The sequence below is a fragment of the Mercurialis annua genome, linkage group LG5, assembly GCF_937616625.2.
Source record: "Mercurialis annua linkage group LG5, ddMerAnnu1.2, whole genome shotgun sequence".
NCBI lineage: Eukaryota > Viridiplantae > Streptophyta > Magnoliopsida > Malpighiales > Euphorbiaceae > Mercurialis > Mercurialis annua.
Window position 1 is genome coordinate 15,071,538 of NC_065574.1, and position 23,619 is coordinate 15,095,156.

The 23,619-nt window shown below is 36.8% G+C and overlaps 4 protein-coding genes across 6 annotated transcripts; 2 read left to right on the plus strand and 2 right to left on the minus strand.

The window, feature by feature from the left end:
- Positions 1–455: 455 nt before the first annotated feature.
- On the plus strand, positions 456–19,099 carry LOC126679918 (E3 ubiquitin-protein ligase SINA-like 10). Of its 3 annotated transcripts, XM_056106043.1 has the most exons (6): positions 456–738; positions 923–959; positions 1,049–1,183; positions 16,900–17,050; positions 17,158–18,176; positions 18,271–19,099. In XM_056106043.1, exons 5-6 carry the CDS (start codon positions 18,087–18,089, stop codon positions 18,925–18,927), a joined length of 747 nt encoding a protein of 248 aa, XP_055962018.1. In that variant the 5' UTR covers positions 456–738; positions 923–959; positions 1,049–1,183; positions 16,900–17,050; positions 17,158–18,086; the 3' UTR covers positions 18,928–19,099. The 3 variants fall into 3 exon arrangements, with proteins under 3 accessions (XP_055962018.1, XP_050230898.2, XP_050230897.2); XM_050374941.2 differs by having other exon boundaries at positions 456–959; XM_050374940.2 differs by having other exon boundaries at positions 456–959; positions 17,206–18,176.
- On the minus strand, positions 15,789–16,637 carry LOC126681524 (uncharacterized protein At4g04775-like). The gene is made up of 2 exons (XM_050377067.1): positions 16,336–16,637; positions 15,789–16,142 (listed from the first exon to the last, which is right to left on the minus strand). Exons 1-2 carry the CDS (start codon positions 16,483–16,485, stop codon positions 15,789–15,791), a joined length of 504 nt encoding a protein of 167 aa, XP_050233024.1. The 5' UTR covers positions 16,486–16,637.
- On the plus strand, positions 16,937–17,571 carry LOC130014555 (uncharacterized). The gene is made up of 2 exons (XM_050374939.2): positions 16,937–17,050; positions 17,158–17,571. The coding sequence occupies exons 1-2, from the start codon at positions 16,937–16,939 to the stop codon at positions 17,569–17,571; spliced, it is 528 nt and encodes a 175-aa protein (XP_050230896.2).
- Positions 19,100–19,393: 294 nt separating the features above from the next.
- Positions 19,394–20,981, minus strand: LOC126682837 (uncharacterized). Its single transcript, XM_050378597.2, has 3 exons — positions 20,495–20,981; positions 20,337–20,406; positions 19,394–20,122 (listed from the first exon to the last, which is right to left on the minus strand). Exons 2-3 carry the CDS (start codon positions 20,392–20,394, stop codon positions 19,521–19,523), a joined length of 660 nt encoding a protein of 219 aa, XP_050234554.1. The 5' UTR covers positions 20,395–20,406; positions 20,495–20,981; the 3' UTR covers positions 19,394–19,520.
- Positions 20,982–23,619: the final 2,638 nt, after the last annotated feature.

The following is a 23,619-nucleotide window of genomic DNA, read 5'->3' on the forward strand; positions in this document are numbered from 1 at the left end:
GATTCCTGCACTTGATAAATATATAAATACTGAACCTCCTTGTGTCCACCTGCCACTTGAAACATTCAAAAAGAATTTGTGTAAAGGAGGGGTTCAATATTTACGTATTTATTAAGTTCAGGGGTCAAATTAAATTATTTAACAATTTTGGAAGTTCGATATGTGATATAAAAGAGTACAAGTTCAGGACTCAAATTATATATTCAGCCTCAAAATATTGCTATAAAAGGTCTTGTCCATGGATGGACTTTTTTTGAATGTGCGATCGGTTTAGCTAAATAAATTAGTTTTTATTTTTATTTACTTTTTTTATTAAGAGTTCGATTTTCATTATAATAGATTTCTCTATTTTGGGAGGTTATCCCTAAAATTAGCTGGATTTTTAATTTAATAAAGTGGACACATTATTTATCAAACAAATCCAAATACAAAACTTAGTCTTTTTATCTGGCTAATAATCATGGACGGTCCTCGACCTTTGCACTAAGCTTCCCTAAACCCCCTCACCTTTCAAAAGCTTCACTAAACCCCCTGACCTTTATGGCGGCGCCATTCACGGCCCTTCTGAAAAAAAAAACACAAAATCGCGGCGCCGCCAACGATTTAATCGTTTGCATGCGTTTTCCTCGCCACCTGTCGACCCACGTGACCTGTCCTCTGTCAGTTGCAACAGTCCCTCTCTCTGACATGCCGGTTGACTTTTCAAATTTTAAAATCAAAAAAAAAATTAACCGCTCGGTAACTTTTATCTCTCTTTCATCTTCTTTCTGACATACTCTTTCATCCTTCTCTTCTCTTCCCTTTTTTCTTCTGAAACTCATTCTCTTCCCTTTTTTCTTCTGAAACTCTCATTTTCACACCGCCATTGTCTCGTCGATTGCCTGTTCATCTTCCGTGCTTTCTGTGTTTTTGCATTGTGAAGAAGAAAAAATAACGAAGGAACAAAACATAAATTTAGAGTGAGAAAGATTGATTTTTACTCTTGTTATCTGGTTCATGTGGTTTAGGGTTTGATTAACGTGGTGTATTTACGCTCTCTGTGTCACAGGTTTTTATAGTGAAAGAATTACAAAAATGAGAAAGAAAGGAAAAGGAAAATCAAAGGAAAGAGAACGAACGGGACCACCTGGAACTGCTGGATGGGGTTTAATGGATGAGAGCGATAGTGACGAAGTGGTGGAAGGTATGTAGGACCACATAGTACTTTGGTTTCTGTAAATGTTTGTTATTCTATGCTTTGATTTATTAGCCGCTTTTGGACATAGGACTACAAGTTGCTTTATGTTTGTTTACTGCTGTAGGACCACTAGTTGGTTTGATTTGTTTAATCTTTGTACGAGTTGTTTATTGTTTTCACGTTTCTGTTGGTTGGCATTTACTATTATTTTTGTGTTGCTTGATGGTTGTTGGTGTGTTTAAATATTTGTCTGTTTGCAGTGTCACCAGTTTTTTTTGAATTTTTTCAAATCAACCTTCACATTAATGGGGCATTGGGGGAATGGGGTTACCATGATGGGGAAGTGTCCACCGGCGTTTATTCTGTGTCTGGTATGACTATGAAGAAATTAGATAGATGGATGAAAAGAGAAAAAGTTGAGGGCTTAGTTGATTATTACTGGAAAGAAAAAGACAAGGAATTTCATGATTGGATTAGACCGATAAATCACGACGATGATGCTATGGAAATGGCAAGTGCTGGGAAGAGGGACGGAGAAGTGGATGTCTATGTTAGGAAACTGACCGTTAAAGACATTGAGGCTTTAGTCCCTCCGCCCCCCTCGCCCCCACATGTTGTAATTGAGGAGATACCAAATCCCAAAGATTTAGCTTATGTGTATCCCACTCCCGTGAAAAAAGTAAGGGGTAAACCATTGGCTACCAAGGCTGGTGGGAGTAAACCACTGGGTACCAAGGCTGTTGGTGAAGGTCCTTCAGAAAGTGGGGGGTCATGGATGAGTCCATATGTAAGTGAATATGTAAGTGAAGGGGCTTCTATGGTCCAGGGAAATACGCAGGCTCAGGGGAATGAAGGGGCAGATTTTTTGGGACAAACTGACACTGGGAATGATGAGGTTGCTGGTGAGCGGGCAAATGAAGAGGCAAGCGTTCAGATGGCTGATGAAGATTGCCATGATAAGGGGGATGGGGCTGCTGAAGATTGCCAACTTAATGGGGCTGAGGCTGGGGCTGTGGATGGGGCTGAAGCTGAGGCTGGGGCTATGGATGGGGCTGAGGCTGAGGCTATGGATGGGGCTGAGGCTGAGGCTATGGATGTGGCTATGGATTTGGCTGAGGCTGAGGCTGGGGCTGCTGAAGATTGGCAAGTGAATGGGGTTGAGGCTGGGGCTAGTGAACAGCATGGGCCACAAGAGGAAGAAGTTCCAATTCAGGGGCCACATGAGGAAGCTCAGGATTTGGGGGCTGACGATGGGCCGCACATGGATGAGGTAGAGGGGCTGCATGATAAGGGTCCTACTCAACAAACTCAAGATGTGGACTTCGACAATTTCTTCCAGACCCAACATCAGCCCCCTTTTGAGGGTTTATTTGAGGACCAGAACAGGGAACTACCGCAAAGGCAAAGTGAAGACCAGCCACCAATGCCCACTGAAGAAGAGCTTCATCATTCACATGAATGGGTTGAAGTTGAAGATTGGGATGATGATCTAGATGAGTACATTGTGGATCCTGATTATGACATCTTGGATGGTGATGAAGATTTGACTACCGAGTTGAGGTCAAACGGTCAGTTGCCTGAAGAGAATGAAGAGAATGAACAGGATGAAGAGAACGAAGAGAATATTGGTGCTTCGCAGAACAGGGCTGGTGGGAGACCCAAAGGTAAAGCCCAATTTGAGTCTGGTGGTGTTGACAGAACAATTCACCAGGACACTGTGGGTGGTGATTCAGAGTACGTAGAGTCTGATGGTAATAGATCTATTTCAGATTCAGAAGAAGAGGGGGGGGAGGATTTTAATGTGTTTGATGAAGACCACGACCATGAGGGTCCAACTTTCTCTATTGGGATGTTGTTCACTGACAGGGAGCAGTTTAAGAAGGCCTGCCGTGAGTGGGGGATACACCACAGGTACCAACTGCACTTCCCTGTAAATGAGATAACAAGGGTGAGGGCAAAGTGCTACTCAAAGAGCAAATGTAAGTTCTACGTGTTTGCCTCAAAGCTGCACCTCAAAGATCCCAATGACAACACATTCCGAGTGAAGACCTTTGATCTGCGCCATACATGTCCTAAAGTGAGCAAAAACTTCCACCTGACTAGTGCAGTCCTCGCCGACAAGTACTTAGAAGAATTTAGAAACGATCCTGAATATAAGTCTGAAGTGTTTGTGAAGAAGATTCAGACGGACCTAAAACAATCAATAAGCATTCAGCAGGCAAGAAGAGCAAGAAGGGCAGCATTGGACAAATTGGAGGGTGATGAAGACCGGCAATATGAGAAGCTGTATGACTATAAGAGGGAGGTTTTGAGAACCAACCCAGGCAGCACGGTGGAGTTTAAAGAAGCAAGGGGGAAGTTCCAGGGAATGTATGTATGTTTTGATGGGTTGAAGCAGGCCTTCGTGAATGGGATGAGACAGATTGTCTGTCTGGATGGGTGCTGGTTGAAGGGTAAATACGGGGGTCAACTTCTTTCTGCAACAGGGATTGATCCAAACGACTGTATGTACCCCTTAGCATATGCCTGGGTTAAAACGGAGAACACGGAGACCTGGATGTGGTTTATTGGGCTACTATCAGTTGATCTGCACCTTACGAATGCCGCTGTTTTCATGTCCGATAAACAAAAGGTACAATCCTATCTTGATTAATGTGCTGTATTAGATTTTTTACATTAAGATCAGGGTCCTTTGGTGAATAATGTACAAACTATAGGGTGTGTTATTGATTGCATGGGTGATTATATTTCGTGCGCTTGTGCAGGGTTTGTTGAATGCTGTGAAGGAGTTGTTCCCATATTCAGAGCATCAATTTTGCTGGAGGCATTTGTGGGCCAATTTCAGGAGCACATTTCACACGCAACACATGAAGCCCTTCATCTGGAACATTGGAACAGCAACATACAAAGCAGCCATGGATAGAGCAATGAAAGCTCTGGAAGACAAACATGACGCTGGCTACAAATGGATCAAAGAGAGGGACAGGAAACACTGGTGTAGAGCGCTGTTCAAAGAGGAAGTTAAGTGTGATATCCTCCTAAACAACCTGGCTGAAGCATTCAACAAGTACATACTTGCTGCAAGAGAGAAGCCAGTGTTGACAATGTTCGAAATGATAAGGACGCAGCTTATGAAGAGGATTAATGACAAGCAGAAGTTTGGGGGAAACATGGAGGGTGAGCTGTGCCCAAAGATCAGAAAGAAGCTTGCTAAAATCATTGATTATGGTTGGAAGTTCACCGCAGATCCTGGTGGTAGCCCTCAGTGGCAGGTAGAGGGCCCAGGGGGCCAGTTCGTGGTTGATTTGGCTAACAGAACATGCACATGTCGAAGGTGGCAGCTTAGTGGAATCCCATGTTCGCACGCTACACCATGCATATATGGAAATAATCAACGGCCTGAAGAGTTTGTGGATGATTGCTACAGTGTAGCTACGTATCAGAGGGTATACAGCTATGTAATCAACCCTATGAATGGGCCAGACATGTGGGAAACAGACCCTGAGCCGGCTAATATCATACTCCCACCATCCCCAGTACATAAGAAGAAGAGGGGCAGAATACCAACGGCCAGGAAAAAAGAGGCGGAGGAACTAGAGAAACAAAGGGTTGAAAAAGCCAAGGAAGCCGCTGCAGGTAGGGAAAAGTTGCCAAGGAAAGGAAATATGAGAATGACGTGCAGTTTATGTGGTCAATATGGACACAATAAGAGGGGTTGCCTAAAGAGGAGTGGGGGTCAGTCAACTCATGAGGTTGGTGGTCCGTCAGCTGAAAGAGTGCCTGGTGGTCAGTCTGTTGAAAGAGAGCCTGGTGGTCAGTCTGCTGAACGAGAACCTGTGCTTCATGACTCTCCAGTCACCCTCCGCTGGATGATGGATGTAAGTGAATGTTGTTGGTGCAGCGGGACGTGAGGGTCCGAATCGTATATTTCAATTCAAAATTGGAATTCCAACAATTCGGATCCAGAAATTGATCATATCAATAACAAATGGATCGTCGTATCATCTAGTAATTAAAGCATGCATCTAGAAACCGTAAGAAGAATACCAATGTCGATTCTCCAACGATTCTTGTAGTCCCGATAGTACGGCGACCTCAAGCTCGTCCACACGAGTATGCGTTCGATTGAATCCTCGCCTTGAAGTAATCTGCCAGAGTTCCTCTTGCCGAGCAGCCCTAAGCTCAAACTCTTGCCGGGATTACGTCCTTGCTCGGATTTATGAAAAACGTCGCCAAGTTTTTCCAGTGATTGATGACTACTTGAACTCCTTCAAGTGCTTTCTCTCTCTACAACTTTGTAGTGAGATGTGTGTTGTGTGGTAAATGAGCAAAGACAACCTCTATTTATAGGGTAGAGCTTTGCTTAAGAATGCAACACCTCACATGCTAGGTGTCACACACCAAGCAAAGGTGTTGCCACCATTCGACACCTCACATGCTAGGTGTCACACACCAAGCATAGGTGTTACCACCATCTGACACATCACATGCTAGGTGTCACACATCAAGCATAGGTGTTGCCACCTTCTGACACGTCGGATGCTAGGTGTCACACACAGAGACATACATGACATCATCACATGACATCATCGTGACATCATCACATGACATCATCGTGACATCATCACATGACATCATCGTGACATCATCACATGACATCATCACGTGACATCATCACATGACATCATCACGTGACATCATCATATGACATCATCGTGACATCATCACTCCATTAACTTATGATTAGTGCTTTAAGTATCATTAATTACACTAATTAATTACTTAAGCTTTCTAATCATAAAACTTGGTTAAAATATAATTAGGTTCCTGCTAATTTATAACTCTTATAAATTAGTCCCTAATTAGCTTGGACATAGTACAATTAGGTTCCTACTAATTTATAACTCTTACAAATTAGTCCCTAATTTGTACTTGTTTTTCATCTCAGATTAATTTCCGAGATATGCTAGTATCTATATGAAATCCATCTTTCGTAAACTCAATCGGTTGCACACCCTATTGTGTGTGACTAACTAGGTTCACATCTATATGGCAACGAGAGACATAAGAAACGCCTTTCTTATATTAAATAATTAAATCCCATTTAATTATTAATTCTCGTAGATCGAGAGTGACGTCTAGCAACATATCACGACCCCCAAATAGAGATGAATGTTTCGATGCATTCTTTTTGAACCAATGTTCATAATTACCGTACACTCAAAATTCCCTTCATCTAAGATTCCAATCTCGACTAGTGTCACGGTTAAGTCAAACACTGTATGTCTTGATTATATGACCTCATCTCCCAGTTCTAATTCTTGATAAATATGACTTCCAATAGAAACAACTTTCTATGTAAGTCATATACACCTGCGCAGGTTTTATCATCCATCAAGAACAATTTGAGATAGCATAGAATCTTGTCTCCGTTCATCCAGAGTGATGAATCCTTTCTAGGTTAAACCCCTATCTCCATATACAACTAACTAGAGCCAACACATCCCGCGGCCCTAGCTCATGAAAGATCTAGGGTTAAGGAGTATCAAACTCTAATCACCTATATACAAGATAGTGTCACCGCAAGTCAAAGGACATATGTACAATTATGAACTAGATGACATTAAATTGACTTTGATGAAATACCATGTATAAGTCATCTAGCGTCACTTGTTCGACCCACTCAACATCTTGAGTGTCCACATGTTTATCCTGATCTCCATCAAGTAGTATGAGACTCACTACTTCCTATAATTAGTAACTCCTTACTAATCAGGAGAATAAACAGAGGTGACAATCTTTCCGGGATAATACGATGCCCTTATTCGTAGGACCCCATCGATCATGAACTGTTTATTTAGATCACATGTATAATAAAATCTGTAACTCATATTCTTAACACCTTAAGAATAGATTCTACCACAATGTGATAAGGACAATACGTAATAAATGAACACTTAGTTGATGAGACACTTAGTTCAATTAGAACATATATATCTTTGCCATTGGGATTAATTCTACAAATATACATGATCAAATGGCCCTAGGGCACATACTACTAACAATCTCCCACTTGCACTAGTGCCATTGGCAACTATATCTAAGCCCCATCTTTACAAGATGTAAATCTTAATGACTCTATGTCATGTAAACCTTAATGACTCTAAGTCATGGGCTTTGTCAGTGGGTCAGCCGTGTTATCGGCTGATGCTATCTTTTAGAGAAACAATTTTCTCTTTCCAACAATTTCTTTAGATAATATGATAATGCCTTTCCTTATGTTTGGATAAGTTGTGAGACCCAGTTTCCTTTGCTATGGCAGTAGCACCATTGTGGTCGCAGAAAAGAGGAACTGTCGACTTAATGGAAGAAACCGTACTTGGTTCTATTAAGAACTATTTTATCCAAACACCTTCTATTACAACATCTCATGCCATAATATACTCGGCTTCTATAATGGAACCTGGAGTTGATTCTCGCTTAGAACACTTCTAGCTTACTACTCCTTCATTATAGATAAATATGAATCTGGAGATAGACTCTCTATCTTCCATATCTGATTTATTAATCAGAATCTGTAAAACGGTCTACTTAAAAAAAACTTTGTTCTCCATTAGTTAAGACCATATCTTTAGTTCTTCATAAGTACTTAAAGATATCCTTAACGATCATCCAATGTTCTCAACATGGATTTGATTGAAACTGATTAGTCCCACTAACCGCATAGACAAATTTCTAGCATTGTAAGTGAGAACACATACGTCAGATTACCAATTGCCGAAGCCTATGGTATCTTTGCTAGATTCTTTCTTTCTTCAGAAGTCTCAGAAGACATTCCTATTCAAAGACGAATTTCATGGCTAACTAGTATCAATCCTCTTAAAACTTCCATATTGAACTACTTCAATATCTTTTCTAAGAAGAGCCTGTAGGAGAAACCACTTATTCTCTTAGATCTATCTCCATAGATTCCAACACTGAGAATATAAGCTACTTCTCCGAGGACTTTGATGAAGTACGTATTAGATAAACCAAAGTTTTACAGAAGTTAACATTCCGATATTATTATGTATTAGTAATATGTTATCTAGATACAAGATCACAAAAGTGAGTCTGCTCCCACTAACCTTCTTGTAAACATTGGGTTTATCATCGTTTTTAATAAATTCGTAACTCCTTACGGCTTTATCAAGACGACGAATCTCGAAGCTTTGTTTCCATCCACTAGGGATCATTTTAGCTTACACGCCTCGGAACCTTCTTCGGATTCAAAATCCTCGGCTTGTTCCATATAGATATACTCCTTAATTTAACTATTAAAGAATATGGTTCTTACATCAACACGTCCAACCATAGAATCTACATATGTAGCTATGGCAAGAAGAATCTGGATGGACTTAAGCATGGCTACCAGCGAGAAAGTGTATTCACAATACAACTTCTTGCCTCTAGCAAAAATCTTTTGCAACAAGCCTAGCTTTAAAGGTCGCCACCTTTCCATTAGTAAAAATTTTACACATGAAGATCCATTTAATCCTTATCGGTATAATACCTTCGGATGGATCGACTAGCTCCCAAAATTTGGTTACTATAAATGGAATCCATTTCAGATTTTATTGCTTCAAACCATTTTTTTTTTAAATCTATATCATATATAGTTTCCAAATAAGTAGAGGGATCAACATTTGATCTTTTTCTCCATGACTAAACGACTTTTGTTTATCATGTGGGAAAACCATATCTCTCTGGTTGACGAAATACTCTACTTGATCTTCGAGATGTTAATATAGATACATCTTTTACTAACTCCGGCTTTTAGTGGGTTTGATCAATCTTCATTGATTCATTATTTTGTTGGTAACTAGATGACTCCTCATCTAATTCTATATTTCTTTCCTAGTGTCCCTCTTGAATAAACGCTTTATTAAGAAAGACTACCACCGTTAAACAACGATTGTTTGTTCGGTTCGAATATAGAAACAATATCCTAAACTGTCTTTAGGATATCCAACATAACCTTTCCATGATTGATTTTGATTCCAAATTTATCGGATATCAGTTTCCTGATACGTTCCGAACACCCTCAAATCTTAACATCCTTAAGACTTGATTCCATACCATATCTCATAAGGTATCTATGGTGCAAATTTAGTTGGAGTTTAATTTAGAATTTTATTTGCGGTAAGAAGTGCTTGACCCTATAACGAGATGGATAAGTCAGTATATAGCTCATTATTGATCGTATCATTTCCCACAATGTACGATACGTCCTTCTTGACAGACGCACCATTCAACCATGGTGTTCCCAAAGAGTAAGTTGAAAAATAATACCACATTCCTTTTAGGAACATACCAAATTCTGTACTCAAGTATTCTTCCCTTTTCGATCACATCGTAAAGTATTAATACCTTTTCCAATTTGGTTTTCTACTTCATTCTTGAAGTCATTTGAACATTTCAAAATCTTCATGTTTGTTCTTTATAAGACAAACTTAACTATATCGTGATAAATCATCGATGTAGAAAATGAAGTATAAGTATCTACCTTGGTCCGTTTGTTTAAACGTACCATATACATCACTATGTATGATCTCTTAAACGGCTTTGGCTCTACCACTTTGTCCCACAAAGAATGACCAGGTCATTTTGCCTTTAAGATACGACTCACAAATCGGAAGCGATGCAAAATCTTGATTGCTCAAGATTCCCATCCTATCTGACTTGTTATGTCTATCTTTTGCAATATGCCCTAATCATAAGTGCCAAAGTTGTTTAGAAATTTGATAACTTATGGTATTAATTTCAAAAACATCTTTTGCATTAAACATCTTTATCCAAGTCATAAAGAATATTGTGTACATATCCATACCCAACTCCGTATTATCAAACATAATACTACAAACATCCTTTGTAAATAGAAAATCAACTACCAAATATGTCATACAAATTCGGATATGATATTTCTATATATATTGGGTGAGTACAAAAAACTTGTTTAAGTACAACTTATGTTATTTAAGAAAATTTAAGTTGATCCTATAGCTCTTGTCGCAACGCTTGCGTCATTCCTGAGATTTAAGATTACTTCATTTTTTTCCTTTCTTTCTCACTTTTACTAAATCCATAAAAGATAAACAAATGTGAGAATGAGCATCGGTATTCAATACCCAAGCTTTTAAATGAGCAATTGACATTGGAACATGAGATAGACACATGTTCTTGATGGAGTTGTTCCTCTCGACATTACCCTTTAAGTATTCACAATACTTAATGTAATTCCATTTCAATGTCTTTCGGTTTGACAAAAGAAACACTTTCTTTTATTGACCGAACCGCCTTTTAAATATTCCAAATATTTCCGGCTATGACTTATACTGTCCTACATCTTAACAAACGAAAACACTTTTCTTTGTTAACCAATGTGCATTTCTTTTTCGCAAAAGCCTTGGAGGCATCTAAATATCTTAATCAATCAAAAAATGGTTTTAAACCACTAGCCGATTACTATCGTGAATGTCACTTAAAAAGATTCTATTTAATCTTATTATCCTTTAGATAGCAAAGATCTCTAATTAGTATTCGTGTTATTTTGTATATTTAACCATAATGATTTGGTCTCTATCAAAATGGCCTCCCACTATCTTTTTCGAATCCTACACTTCCAAAATAGAAAACGTGAATCTTTGTTGGAAAAGACTTCAAGCGGGTGATTGAATTCTTATACTCACTTATCTTTCCCTCAAGTACTTAATGCTATTCTTGGGATCAAAATGATATATAAGTGAACAACTACTTGTTCATCATATCTCATATGAGGTTTAATCATTTCCGGCTCCTAATGCTTTCACCCTCAAGTACTTAATGCTATTCTTGGGTTTCCACATTAGTTAAGTTTAACCCATTGAATCAACTAAGATGTATCGATTTGAATAATATACGACTCAGGTACGCCTAATTGCCTTTCTCGCCGTATATTATATCGACTACACCCGCAACATCGCATGCTTAACAATAAACTCGACAACATCTCTTGACGATATCATCTCACCCCTATGTATCCATAGCCGACAAGATGATAACTCAAAGCATGTTAGTTTATTGCTCCAATGGAGAGCCATTGATAAATCAATTTAATGATTAATCAATATAAACTTAATCCTTTTACTTTTAGGAAGATTTCTTAGGGTTTTAAGTTATTCCGGTCTCACTAAGCCCACAACACATTGTAGCATGCATCTCATACATATTAAAGCTAAAATGAATCATGCAATCACACATGTATGATCATGGACTTCCTAGGTCTCATTCTTTAGCCACAAAAGAATGAGCAAACTATTATTTGTTCCGCATGTTTTGTTGACGACAACATAATGCACAAGCGAGTCACGTATTGTGTTAAATAATCACATTAGAAAAATTCCCAGGATAGATTGGAGGGTCACGAGCGGACCACTTAAGTACCAATCTCCTAGACAGAATTTAATCAAATGTAATTAATGTCACAATACTGTTTGCTCGTTTTTGCAAACAAGACCTAAGCACTCGGAATTATAAATTACATGCCAATTAATAATTCCTAAGTCCATGATTATTAATACATGCATTCAATCGTAAAGCTTTAATACTTGCTGATACGGTGGCTCTGATACCACTGTTGGTGCAGCGGGACGTGAGGGTCCGAATCGTATATTTCAATTCAAAATTGGAATTCCAACAATTCGGATCCAGAAATTGATCATATCAATAACAAATGGATCGTCGTATCATCTAGTAATTAAAGCATGCATCTAGAAACCGTAAGAAGAATACCAATGTCGATTCTCCAACGATTCTTGTAGTCCCGATAGTACGGCGACCTCAAGCTCGTCCACACGAGTATGCGTTCGATTGAATCCTCGCCTTGAAGTAATCTGCCAGAGTTCCTCTTGCCGAGCAGCCCTAAGCTCAAACTCTTGCCGGGATTACGTCCTTGCTCGGATTTATGAAAAACGTCGCCAAGTTTTTCCAGTGATTGATGACTACTTGAACTCCTTCAAGTGCTTTCTCTCTCTACAACTTTGTAGTGAGATGTGTGTTGTGTGGTAAATGAGCAAAGACAACCTCTATTTATAGGGTAGAGCTTTGCTTAAGAATGCAACACCTCACATGCTAGGTGTCACACACCAAGCAAAGGTGTTGCCACCATTCGACACCTCACATGCTAGGTGTCACACACCAAGCATAGGTGTTACCACCATCTGACACATCACATGCTAGGTGTCACACATCAAGCATAGGTGTTGCCACCTTCTGACACGTCGGATGCTAGGTGTCACACACAGAGACATACATGACATCATCACATGACATCATCGTGACATCATCACATGACATCATCGTGACATCATCACATGACATCATCGTGACATCATCACATGACATCATCACGTGACATCATCACATGACATCATCACGTGACATCATCATATGACATCATCGTGACATCATCACTCCATTAACTTATGATTAGTGCTTTAAGTATCATTAATTACACTAATTAATTACTTAAGCTTTCTAATCATAAAACTTGGTTAAAATATAATTAGGTTCCTGCTAATTTATAACTCTTATAAATTAGTCCCTAATTAACTTGGACATAGTACAATTAGGTTCCTACTAATTTATAACTCTTACAAATTAGTCCCTAATTTGTACTTGTTTTTCATCTCAGATTAATTTCCGAGATATGCTAGTATCTATATGAAATCCATCTTTCGTAAACTCAATCGGTTGCACACCCTATTGTGTGTGACTAACTAGGTTCACATCTATATGGCAACGAGAGACATAAGAAACGCCTTTCTTATATTAAATAATTAAATCCCATTTAATTATTAATTCTCGTAGATCGAGAGTGACGTCTAGCAACATATCACGACCCCCAAATAGAGATGAATGTTTCGATGCATTCTTTTTGAACCAATGTTCATAATTACCGTACACTCAAAATTCCCTTCATCTAAGATTCCAATCTCGACTAGTGTCACGGTTAAGTCAAACACTGTATGTCTTGATTATATGACCTCATCTCCCAGTTCTAATTCTTGATAAATATGACTTCCAATAGAAACAACTTTCTATGTAAGTCATATACACCTGCGCAGGTTTTATCATCCATCAAGAACAATTTGAGATAGCATAGAATCTTGTCTCCGTTCATCCAGAGTGATGAATCCTTTCTAGGTTAAACCCCTATCTCCATATACAACTAACTAGAGCCAACACATCCCGCGGCCCTAGCTCATGAAAGATCTAGGGTTAAGGAGTATCAAACTCTAATCACCTATATACAAGATAGTGTCACCGCAAGTCAAAGGACATATGTACAATTATGAACTAGATGACATTAAATTGACTTTGATGAAATACCATGTATAAGTCATCTAGCGTCACTTGTTCGACCCACTCAACATCTTGAGTGTCCACATGTTTATCCTGATCTCCATCAAGTAGTATGAGACTCACTACTTCCTATAATTAGTAACTCCTTACTAATCAGGAGAATAAACAGAGGTGACAATCTTTCCGGGATAATACGATGCCCTTATTCGTAGGACCCCATCGATCATGAACTGTTTATTTAGATCACATGTATAATAAAATCTGTAACTCATATTCTTAACACCTTAAGAATAGATTCTACCACAATGTGATAAGGACAATACGTAATAAATGAACACTTAGTTGATGAGACACTTAGTTCAATTAGAACATATATATCTTTGCCATTGGGATTAATTCTACAAATATACATGATCAAATGGCCCTAGGGCACATACTACTAACAATCTCCCACTTGCACTAGTGCCATTGGCAACTATATCTAAGCCCCATCTTTACAAGATGTAAATCTTAATGACTCTATGTCATGTAAACCTTAATGACTCTAAGTCATGGGCTTTGTCAGTGGGTCAGCCGTGTTATCGGCTGATGCTATCTTTTAGAGAAACAATTTTCTCTTTCCAACAATTTCTTTAGATAATATGATAATGCCTTTCCTTATGTTTGGATAAGTTGTGAGACCCAGTTTCCTTTGCTATGGCAGTAGCACCATTGTGGTCGCAGAAAAGAGGAACTGTCGACTTAATGGAAGAAACCGTACTTGGTTCTATTAAGAACTATTTTATCCAAACACCTTCTATTACAACATCTCATGCCATAATATACTCGGCTTCTATAATGGAACCTGGAGTTGATTCTCGCTTAGAACACTTCTAGCTTACTACTCCTTCATTATAGATAAATATGAATCTGGAGATAGACTCTCTATCTTCCATATCTGATTTATTAATCAGAATCTGTAAAACGGTCTACTTAAAAAAAACTTTGTTCTCCATTAGTTAAGACCATATCTTTAGTTCTTCATAAGTACTTAAAGATATCCTTAACGATCATCCAATGTTCTCAACATGGATTTGATTGAAACTGATTAGTCCCACTAACCGCATAGACAAATTTCTAGCATTGTAAGTGAGAACACATACGTCAGATTACCAATTGCCGAAGCCTATGGTATCTTTGCTAGATTCTTTCTTTCTTCAGAAGTCTCAGAAGACATTCCTATTCAAAGAAGAATTTCATGGCTAACTAGTATCAATCCTCTTAAAACTTCCATATTGAACTACTTCAATATCTTTTCTAAGAAGAGCCTGTAGGAGAAACCACTTATTCTCTTAGATCTATCTCCATAGATTCCAACACTGAGAATATAAGCTACTTCTCCGAGGACTTTGATGAAGTACGTATTAGATAAACCAAAGTTTTACAGAAGTTAACATTCCGATATTATTATGCATTAGTAATATGTTATCTAGATACAAGATCACAAAAGTGAGTCTGCTCCCACTAACCTTCTTGTAAACATTGGGTTTATCATCGTTTTTAATAAATTCGTAACTCCTTACGGCTTTATCAAGACGACGAATCTCGAAGCTTTGTTTCCATCCACTAGGGATCATTTTAGCTTACACGCCTCGGAACCTTCTTCGGATTCAAAATCCTCGGCTTGTTCCATATAGATATACTCCTTAATTTAACTATTAAAGAATATGGTTCTTACATCAACACGTCCAACCATAGAATCTACATATGTAGCTATGGCAAGAAGAATCTGGATGGACTTAAGCATGGCTACCAGCGAGAAAGTGTATTCACAATACAACTTCTTGCCTCTAGCAAAAATCTTTTGCAACAAGCCTAGCTTTAAAGGTCGCCACCTTTCCATTAGTAAAAATTTTACACATGAAGATCCATTTAATCCTTATCGGTATAATACCTTCGGATGGATCGACTAGCTCCCAAAATTTGGTTATTTTGCTAATTATTATTGTGGTGCACATAGGCAGTATTTTGAACCATGCTTTTGATTGTTTTGAGCCACAATGTTGTGGTTGTTTTAGGAATGGAATGTTATGAAACTTAGGAATGTTATGTAATTAATTCTTGAATCGGTGTACAGACATGAAAATTCTTAATATAAAAGTACTCTACTAAAGACTTCAGAATCGAAATTAACACCAGAAAAGTTGAGTTACATAATAAAACGATCAATAAGACAAGTTTCACAAATGATTTATAAGCCTTCAGTTCCCCTATTATTTTCTCTAATCCGAGCAGCTGTGAGTTCATTCTTCAATTCTCTAATCTCCATCTGCAGTCCCCTATTTGCAGCATACAAGTCTGTTAGCTCAAGCTCCATCCCCTCAATTTTGTTAGCAGCTTTAAGAAGCTCGTCCTCCACTTCAATTGCATCAATTATACTTGCTCTGTCAATCAAATGCTTCAGCTCGAATACATCTCCTCTGAGCTTTTCCCCTTCTTTCTGTAGCTCTCCATTTGATCTCTTCATAGTATACAACATGTGCTTCAGGTGAGGAGCATATTCCTCGTCATACCACATGAAGAAGGGGCATCGATTCACCCGCATCTATACACAACAGTTGGCTTTAGAAAATGCCATATAAAAAATACAAACACATTGAATAAAACCCTAATATCCAAATGACTCAAATCAGAAACCCCAAAATTACCGTTTTACAAACCCTAATATCCAAATGACCCAAATCAGAAACCCAAAAAATTGTCGTTTTACACAAGAAGAAGAATTTCATACAACTAACCTTAGCATTTGGACATCGAAAGAATCGCCTCCCAGGATGCTTTTCAGTCCAACACACCATGACCTTCGCCTCCAATCCGCATTTGCATTTAGGAACATTGCACACAGGGAATCCATCTACATAATCCTCTTCTGAAAATCCTTCGGCCATAATTAGGAGATCGACACAAGAAAGAACCCTAAAATCGACACAAATGGAAAGGTGTCACGTCTATAACAGTTTATAACAGTTTATGTTTGTCTATTGTTTTTTAGCAACGATAAGGTCAACATTTTACATAATCACCTAAGGTACTTATCCTATGTTTTAAATATCGTCCACGGTACTCATTCTTTTATTTCAGGATCAACCATGGTACTTCAACTTTTAATGAACTATCACTTAAAGTACTTAATCTTGATAATTAAAACAATAAAGGTTCGTTGGTAATTAAAAAAGGGACATCTGTCACACCTGACAACGAAAAGCAAATCTGAACCCTGCATAAATGAAGGTGCAACACATTATTCAACTGAACACTCAACCCCTTTCTGAAAACCCTCGTCTCATTTTTTTTCTTACCAGCCTTCCCATAGATCTCCACTCCCAAGACACAACGACAATGGAAGGACAAGCTAAACAAGTTGTGTGCGACTGTGGAATTCCATGCCGTATGCAGATTTCCTCCACCGAACGAAATCCAGGACGGAGATTTTACGGCTGTTCGAAGAGAAATGTAAGTATTTTAGATTTTACGGCATTTCGAAGAGAAATGTAAGTATTTTTTTAAAACTTAATCTTCATTTGTTGCCATTTAACTGTCGTTTGACCTACACTACACAGAATCAATGCGATTTTTTTGCGTGGGTGGATAACGACATGGCCTATCAGATGACGATGGTCAGGAATTTGAAAAGTGAGGTTAATGGCATGACTGAAGAACGCAACAAAGCTCTACTGGAACTAGTTCATGCCCATACTCAGGTGGCGGCTAAAACTGACGAACTGGAGCAACTTAATGAGGCCTTCGAGGGATTGAAGGAGTCCATTGAGATGTACCACGAAGAAAATGTGCTTATGATCCAGGATAGTGGTCTGCAACTTATGGAGATAAACACTCTGAAGAAACACGTCAAGCTGATGGAAGTCAAGTGCTCAGACATGGAGAGGAAAAACAAGATCATGAGGCTTGGTTTTTTTGTGGCATTTACAATTGCCGGTTGCAGTTTATCCGTTGCTTGTTTGAAGAAAAAATGATGCATTTTCTATTAAGTGACAATGGCTTGTGTTTGTGCAGTGTTGTTAGTAAACTGCGTTCCAATAATTTTTTGTATTATCTTAAACTCATTTAATTTGCTTGTTGGGAAAACTTTGTGTGATTCAAAAATTTAAATTACAGTACTGTCGTTGATTACATAATTTAAGTGCAGGTGCTGTCTTTCATAATTAAATATAAGTTCAGGTGCTGTCTTTCATAATTGGTCGAAATGTCAAGGGCTATATTAGACTTCACAGAGAAATAAACCGCCAAAAAAATGAAAACTTAATGGCAAAGATTAGCAATGGGTTTTCCAAGAAACCCTTTCATTACACCCGTTCCATCAGTTGTATTGTTCCAATGCAGCCTCTTCGTTAACCACAACCACTAACACAAAGGGCATGTAAAGAAATTGAAGAGTCATGATGGTAACTTATTTAAATAGGCAACCACAGCAACTGATTCAACCATTTCAGATTACACAAATTGTTCTTATTCTCAGAAAAACCAGAAGATGTCCGATAATATTGTTGTGTCTTCACTTAATATGGAACTCATGGATTGCCCAATATGCTGTGAACCCTTAACAACTCCAATTATTCAGGTTTTTACCCATTTATTTATCTTTACCGTTTACTGTTATTTATTTCTGTAATTGTATTGTTTAATAATTGTATTTTTTCTGTAACTATATTTAGTGTGAAAATGGGCATGCAACATGCAACTCATGCTCGGAGAAGACTCAGAAGTGCCATTCTTGCACCCTGCCTATCAGAAGAATGAGGAACCGGATTCTTGAAGATGTTGCTGACTCTTTGAGAGTTTGTTGCTCGTTCAAGAATTATGGATGCCCAGCAACTGTGAGGTACCCCGAAAAGAGCAACCACGAAAAGTTCTGTTCTTTCATAGAGTGCTCATGCCCCATTGAAGTTTGCAATGTTAAGGGAACCTCTGAAATGATTTATGCTCACTGTAAAGTGATGCATAAAGATTTTGTGAAGCCGTTTGTTTTTTGTCGTAAATTCCCTGTTTCTGTTCGGCTGAATGATAATTTCTTTATTCTCCAAGAGGAAAACACAGACATTGTGTTTGTTCTGAACAACACAACGTGTTCTTATGGGAATATTCTTACAATCTGTTGTCTTGCACCGTCACAAGCTGGATGCTGCCCCTATGAAATTGAAGTGAATGCCAACTCAAGTCACAAGTTTCACAGTACTACCCAGAACATTCAAGGCACCGGCAATTACTATCGTTCTTTTTCAGGGTTCCTTCTTGATAGTGACCACGAATTTTTTGCTGACGGTATGATCAAGATGGAGTTTTGTGTTTATCGCGCACCGGAGCTTGCTTAAGAGGATGACCTGTTTATGTAGTCTTGTTTATGTATTTTTTGGTTAATTTTGGTGAAGATGGATATTTTTGTTCTTGTTTTTGTTCTTGTTCAGGGTTAATTTTGGTGAAGATGGATGTTAATGTAATTTTTTTCTAAACGTTCTGAAATGTTTGAATATTTAATGAAGTCAATTACTAATCTTACTTTTATGCTTGTTTATATGTCTTTACGAATTATATTTTACATGTTCTGTAAGTAGTGTAAGTAATGTATGTTCTATATGTTTTATGTATATTTTTTTGTCCAGCGTAACAAATATCAGGGTCCACTACTCAATCTATTTTAAAAAGTCAGGGACCTTATGTGAACAAAAGTATAAGAATGAAAGACAGTGGTCATGCATGAACCATACGTATTTCATTTCTCTAAAAATAAATTTATAAAATTTCCAACATATAAGTGTCTTTGAATAAAATAACAACATATCAGGAAATAATAAACAATGCTAAATTATGAAATAGCACATATAAAAAACATATAAGTGTTTTAAAATAAAATAACAACAATATCCGGAAATACAAAACAACGCTACATTTATTTGTTCTTTCGTTTTTATTTGTTCTTCTGTTTTTTGCTGCACCCTTCTTCTGGACCTTCAGCCACATCAGATGGGCCTTCATCAGCAGCAATCTCCACTTCCAAGGCTTCTACTTGGCCCTCATCTTCAGTGTCGTACCACTCTAGCAACAATAATTCATCACCTGGACCTTCTTCAACTCCCGCGGCATCTTCAACTGCCTCCACTGGACCATCTTCAACTGGCTCAAATGGACCATCTTCTTCAATTTCTTTCAATTCTAACTTGGGTCCACTCTCAGGCACCAAATTATGCACATCATCAGAGGTTAAATATCGAACGTAGACATCAACCACACCTTCTTTTAGTGCAGCCCTTGCCATCTCCTCAACATCTCTATCATGTTCAAGAGGTTTTATCCCTCGATGATAGTCCAACTCTGGCTGCCTCCAATAATACATAACCAGCCCCTTCACTCCAATTTTTTTGGCCCACAAATCAAGTCTATTCAGTGACAGTTGGGAAATGTCAAAACATCTTGCACACACGTCGCCCCACAAATAACCACCTTCTCCAAATTCTCCATCATAGTGCAGAACAATTTCCAGGATCTGAGAATCCACTTCCACAGTACGGGCTGTTCAAACAAACAATATGGAGACATTCATTCACAGACATTATGCAAAACAAATCAACAAATTTTACAACCAACTTGAGAATAACTCCCCCCAAAAAACATACCCATAAACCTAAAAATTTACAATAAACCTAAAATCACAATTTCAAGTACCCAAAAACACATACCCAAAAACCAACAAAATTACCCTAAACACTAAAATTAAAATTCGAACCTGGCCGTTTCTTCCCTTTCGTCTCATCACTGCCGAAGAAGATCTTTTCTTTTCCCATTATCTTCTTAGCCTGTTTTACCATATAAAGATATCAATACCAAAAAAGTGTGCACATGACAGTAACTTTACAAAAATTGATCAACCATTTTTTTTCATACCCGGATTTGTTCTTCCTCGAAATGCAACGCAGGCGAACTACAGAACGAGAGAAAATGAAGAGCAACCAAACGACGATGACAAACGTCTAGGTCAGAGGAGATGGGAAATAGAAAAAGACTGATTTCAAAAACAAATATAATGAAGAAGAAAGAGTATGTCAGAAAGAAGATGAAAGAGAGAGAAAATTTACCGAGCGGTTAATTTTTTTTTTGATTTTAAAATTTGAAAAGTCAACCGACATGTCAGAGGGAGGGACTGTTGCAACTGACAGTGGACAGGTCACGTGGGTCGACAGGTGGCGAGGAAAACGCATGCAAACGATTAAATCGTTGGCGGCGCCGCGATTTTGTGTTTTTTTTTTCAGAAGGGCCGTGAATGGCGCCGCCATAAAGGTCAGGGGGTTTAGTGAAGCTTTTGAAAGGTGAGGGGGTTTAGGGAAGCTTAGTGCAAAGGTCGAGGACCGTCCATGATTATTAGCCTTTTTATCTTAATCTTCATAATAATCTTAACTTAGAAGTAGGCTGAACGTTAATTCTGCTCGAGTTTTTTAACCTCCGAACTAATACTGTTAGTTTTGACGCTAGTCCCGCTCGAATCTCTAAGTTCCCGGATAAATTCCTACCTGAGACTATGTCACAACCCGAATTCCACCCCAAAATCTCGAGTCGAGACGAGCACTAGGGAATGGAAAATGGTTGTTCAGAAACCCGTAACAAGCTTAAAACCTCTATAAATATTTCGCAAATATAATACTAGATCATATCTCATATACGATCTGTTTTCAGAAAATATCGTTAAATATTTTTCCATTTAACGTAAAGATAGTTCTGAAAATATTCATATAAGCAAATTACGTTTTCAGAAATGCTAGTTAAATAACTCAGTTACTTTAATACACGCTTCTTTCTGAAAACAGGTGTGGTAATAGTAAAACCAGGGACTTAGCTTTTATGTCTTATCTCAAAGGCAAACCTGTTTCAAACTACACAAACCAGATAATATGTTTAATAAAATATCTCAAACACTTTTTATTTCAAAAGCGTTATATTAAACAAATTAAATATCACACATCAGACCAGATACATAAGGACAACAAACCCATACACAGTGTGCAAACAAAAAACATAAGGCTTGACCTATACGTAGAGGGACAGAAATTAAATACAAACAACTAACTACTCAAATTTTGTTGCCTATGTATTTGTTATTAAATGCCTATTTAAAAGGATTGAACAACTTAAATCATCTATATATTTTATAACTACTACTATTTTCATTCGAAAATTAAAAATGTCATTTTTTTAATTGTTAATACAATATTGTTCTTTTTAAATAATAAATTCTTTTCACTATGTTATATTTTTTTAATCTTTTTTTTATTTTTATAATAAAATTTATAAAATATAAACTAATGAATCACATTACGATCCATGTATATAAATATAAAAATATAATTATAAATTGATTTTGATTTTTTTAATTTTATTTTAAAATGGTAATACATGAATTGACAAATCACGTTACAAGCTACATGTGTAGCATGTAAAGTGAGACTATTCTCTATAAAATAGACAAATACGATAAATATTAGAGAAAAATTGACAAGTACCCTATATGCTTGTACTTGATTAGAATTATACTGTTGACCAAAAAAAATTGATAACATAATTTTGGAGTTTTCAAATTGCACAAATAGATTTATGAAATTAAAGGATTACAGTCGACTATAGAAAAGGAAGGAAGTGGTTACAAAAATTCAAATCTCCTAAAAAATCTCAAACATAAATATATAGCATTTAATATTCAAGAATTTTTAATAATTTTTAATTATAGTAACAGTTTATTTAAATTACATACCATATACAACTACAATTGAGAAATAAAAATATAAACTGATTTGAAAAAATAAAATCAGCAAGCAATTGAAAAACAAAAAAAATCCAGTAAAGAAAAAATTCATCAACTCATCATTACAGACAGATAAGTGTTTTTTTGAAAGTTAAAAAAAAAGTTCATCTACTATAGATTGAAATTATGTATTAAAATTGGTGAATTGCGTGTTTACTAATGATTCGAAACACTGACAATTTATTGTTAGTATTTTTAAATAATTTTCATAAAATTTCAAAATTTATTGTAAGTTAACTATAGGTGCACTAATTATTAACTAAAGGTTAACTAATGATAGATTTAAAATAAATATTGTTTAAAATGCACAATTCAGATTTACTAAAACGTTATTAACAATATATTTAAAATCGATTAACTATAAATTTATCTGCGGTTTACTCAAGGTTCACTAACGATAGTCTAAATAAAGTCAATAATTTTTTTTTAAATTATAGTTTGTCTAAATTACACAATTCAATTTTACCAACGATTTATTAACCATATATTAAAAAAAAATACCAACGGCTAAAACAACGTTTACTAATAGTGTACTACAACAAGATTATTGGTGTACCATTAATAAATCATTGGTTAACTAATAAAAAAACCATTACAAATTTAAAACTCCATTTATATTAAACTAGTTGGAAATTCTATTATAAATCCCTCTGCCTTCACCACCGCAATGACAATCTTGATTGAAAAATGATCAGCATGCTTGATAAAGTACTCCCCATCCTACACATTAAACAATCAACAAACATAAATACCCAATACAAATTCATTTATTTGTAAAAAGAAAAACACTGATATACTGTCAGTTTACATGTAGTTAACCATTAGTAAATTAAATCTAATAAAAAATGTTATTAACATCATCAAATTATTTTAGATAAACCTGACAACAATATATCCTAAAATTAACAGTACACCAGATTAGTTAACTGTCAGTTAACTAGTGGTTACTTATTACTTAACTTTAACTAATAAAAAATAATTAACATTATGTATTCATATTTTAGACAACTTAACACAAGTCTAGTTAACTAATAGTTAACTGTTAGAAAACATATAGTTACCCCCTAATTATTTTCAAAATTGTTCAAATATAATAAAAAAACAACTGAACATCAAACTTCAATTGTTTTAAAAACAATCATACATATAAAAACAACTAAATAAACCTAATTTATACATAATTAATTCATAACAAAAAGAACCCTAAATAACTAAC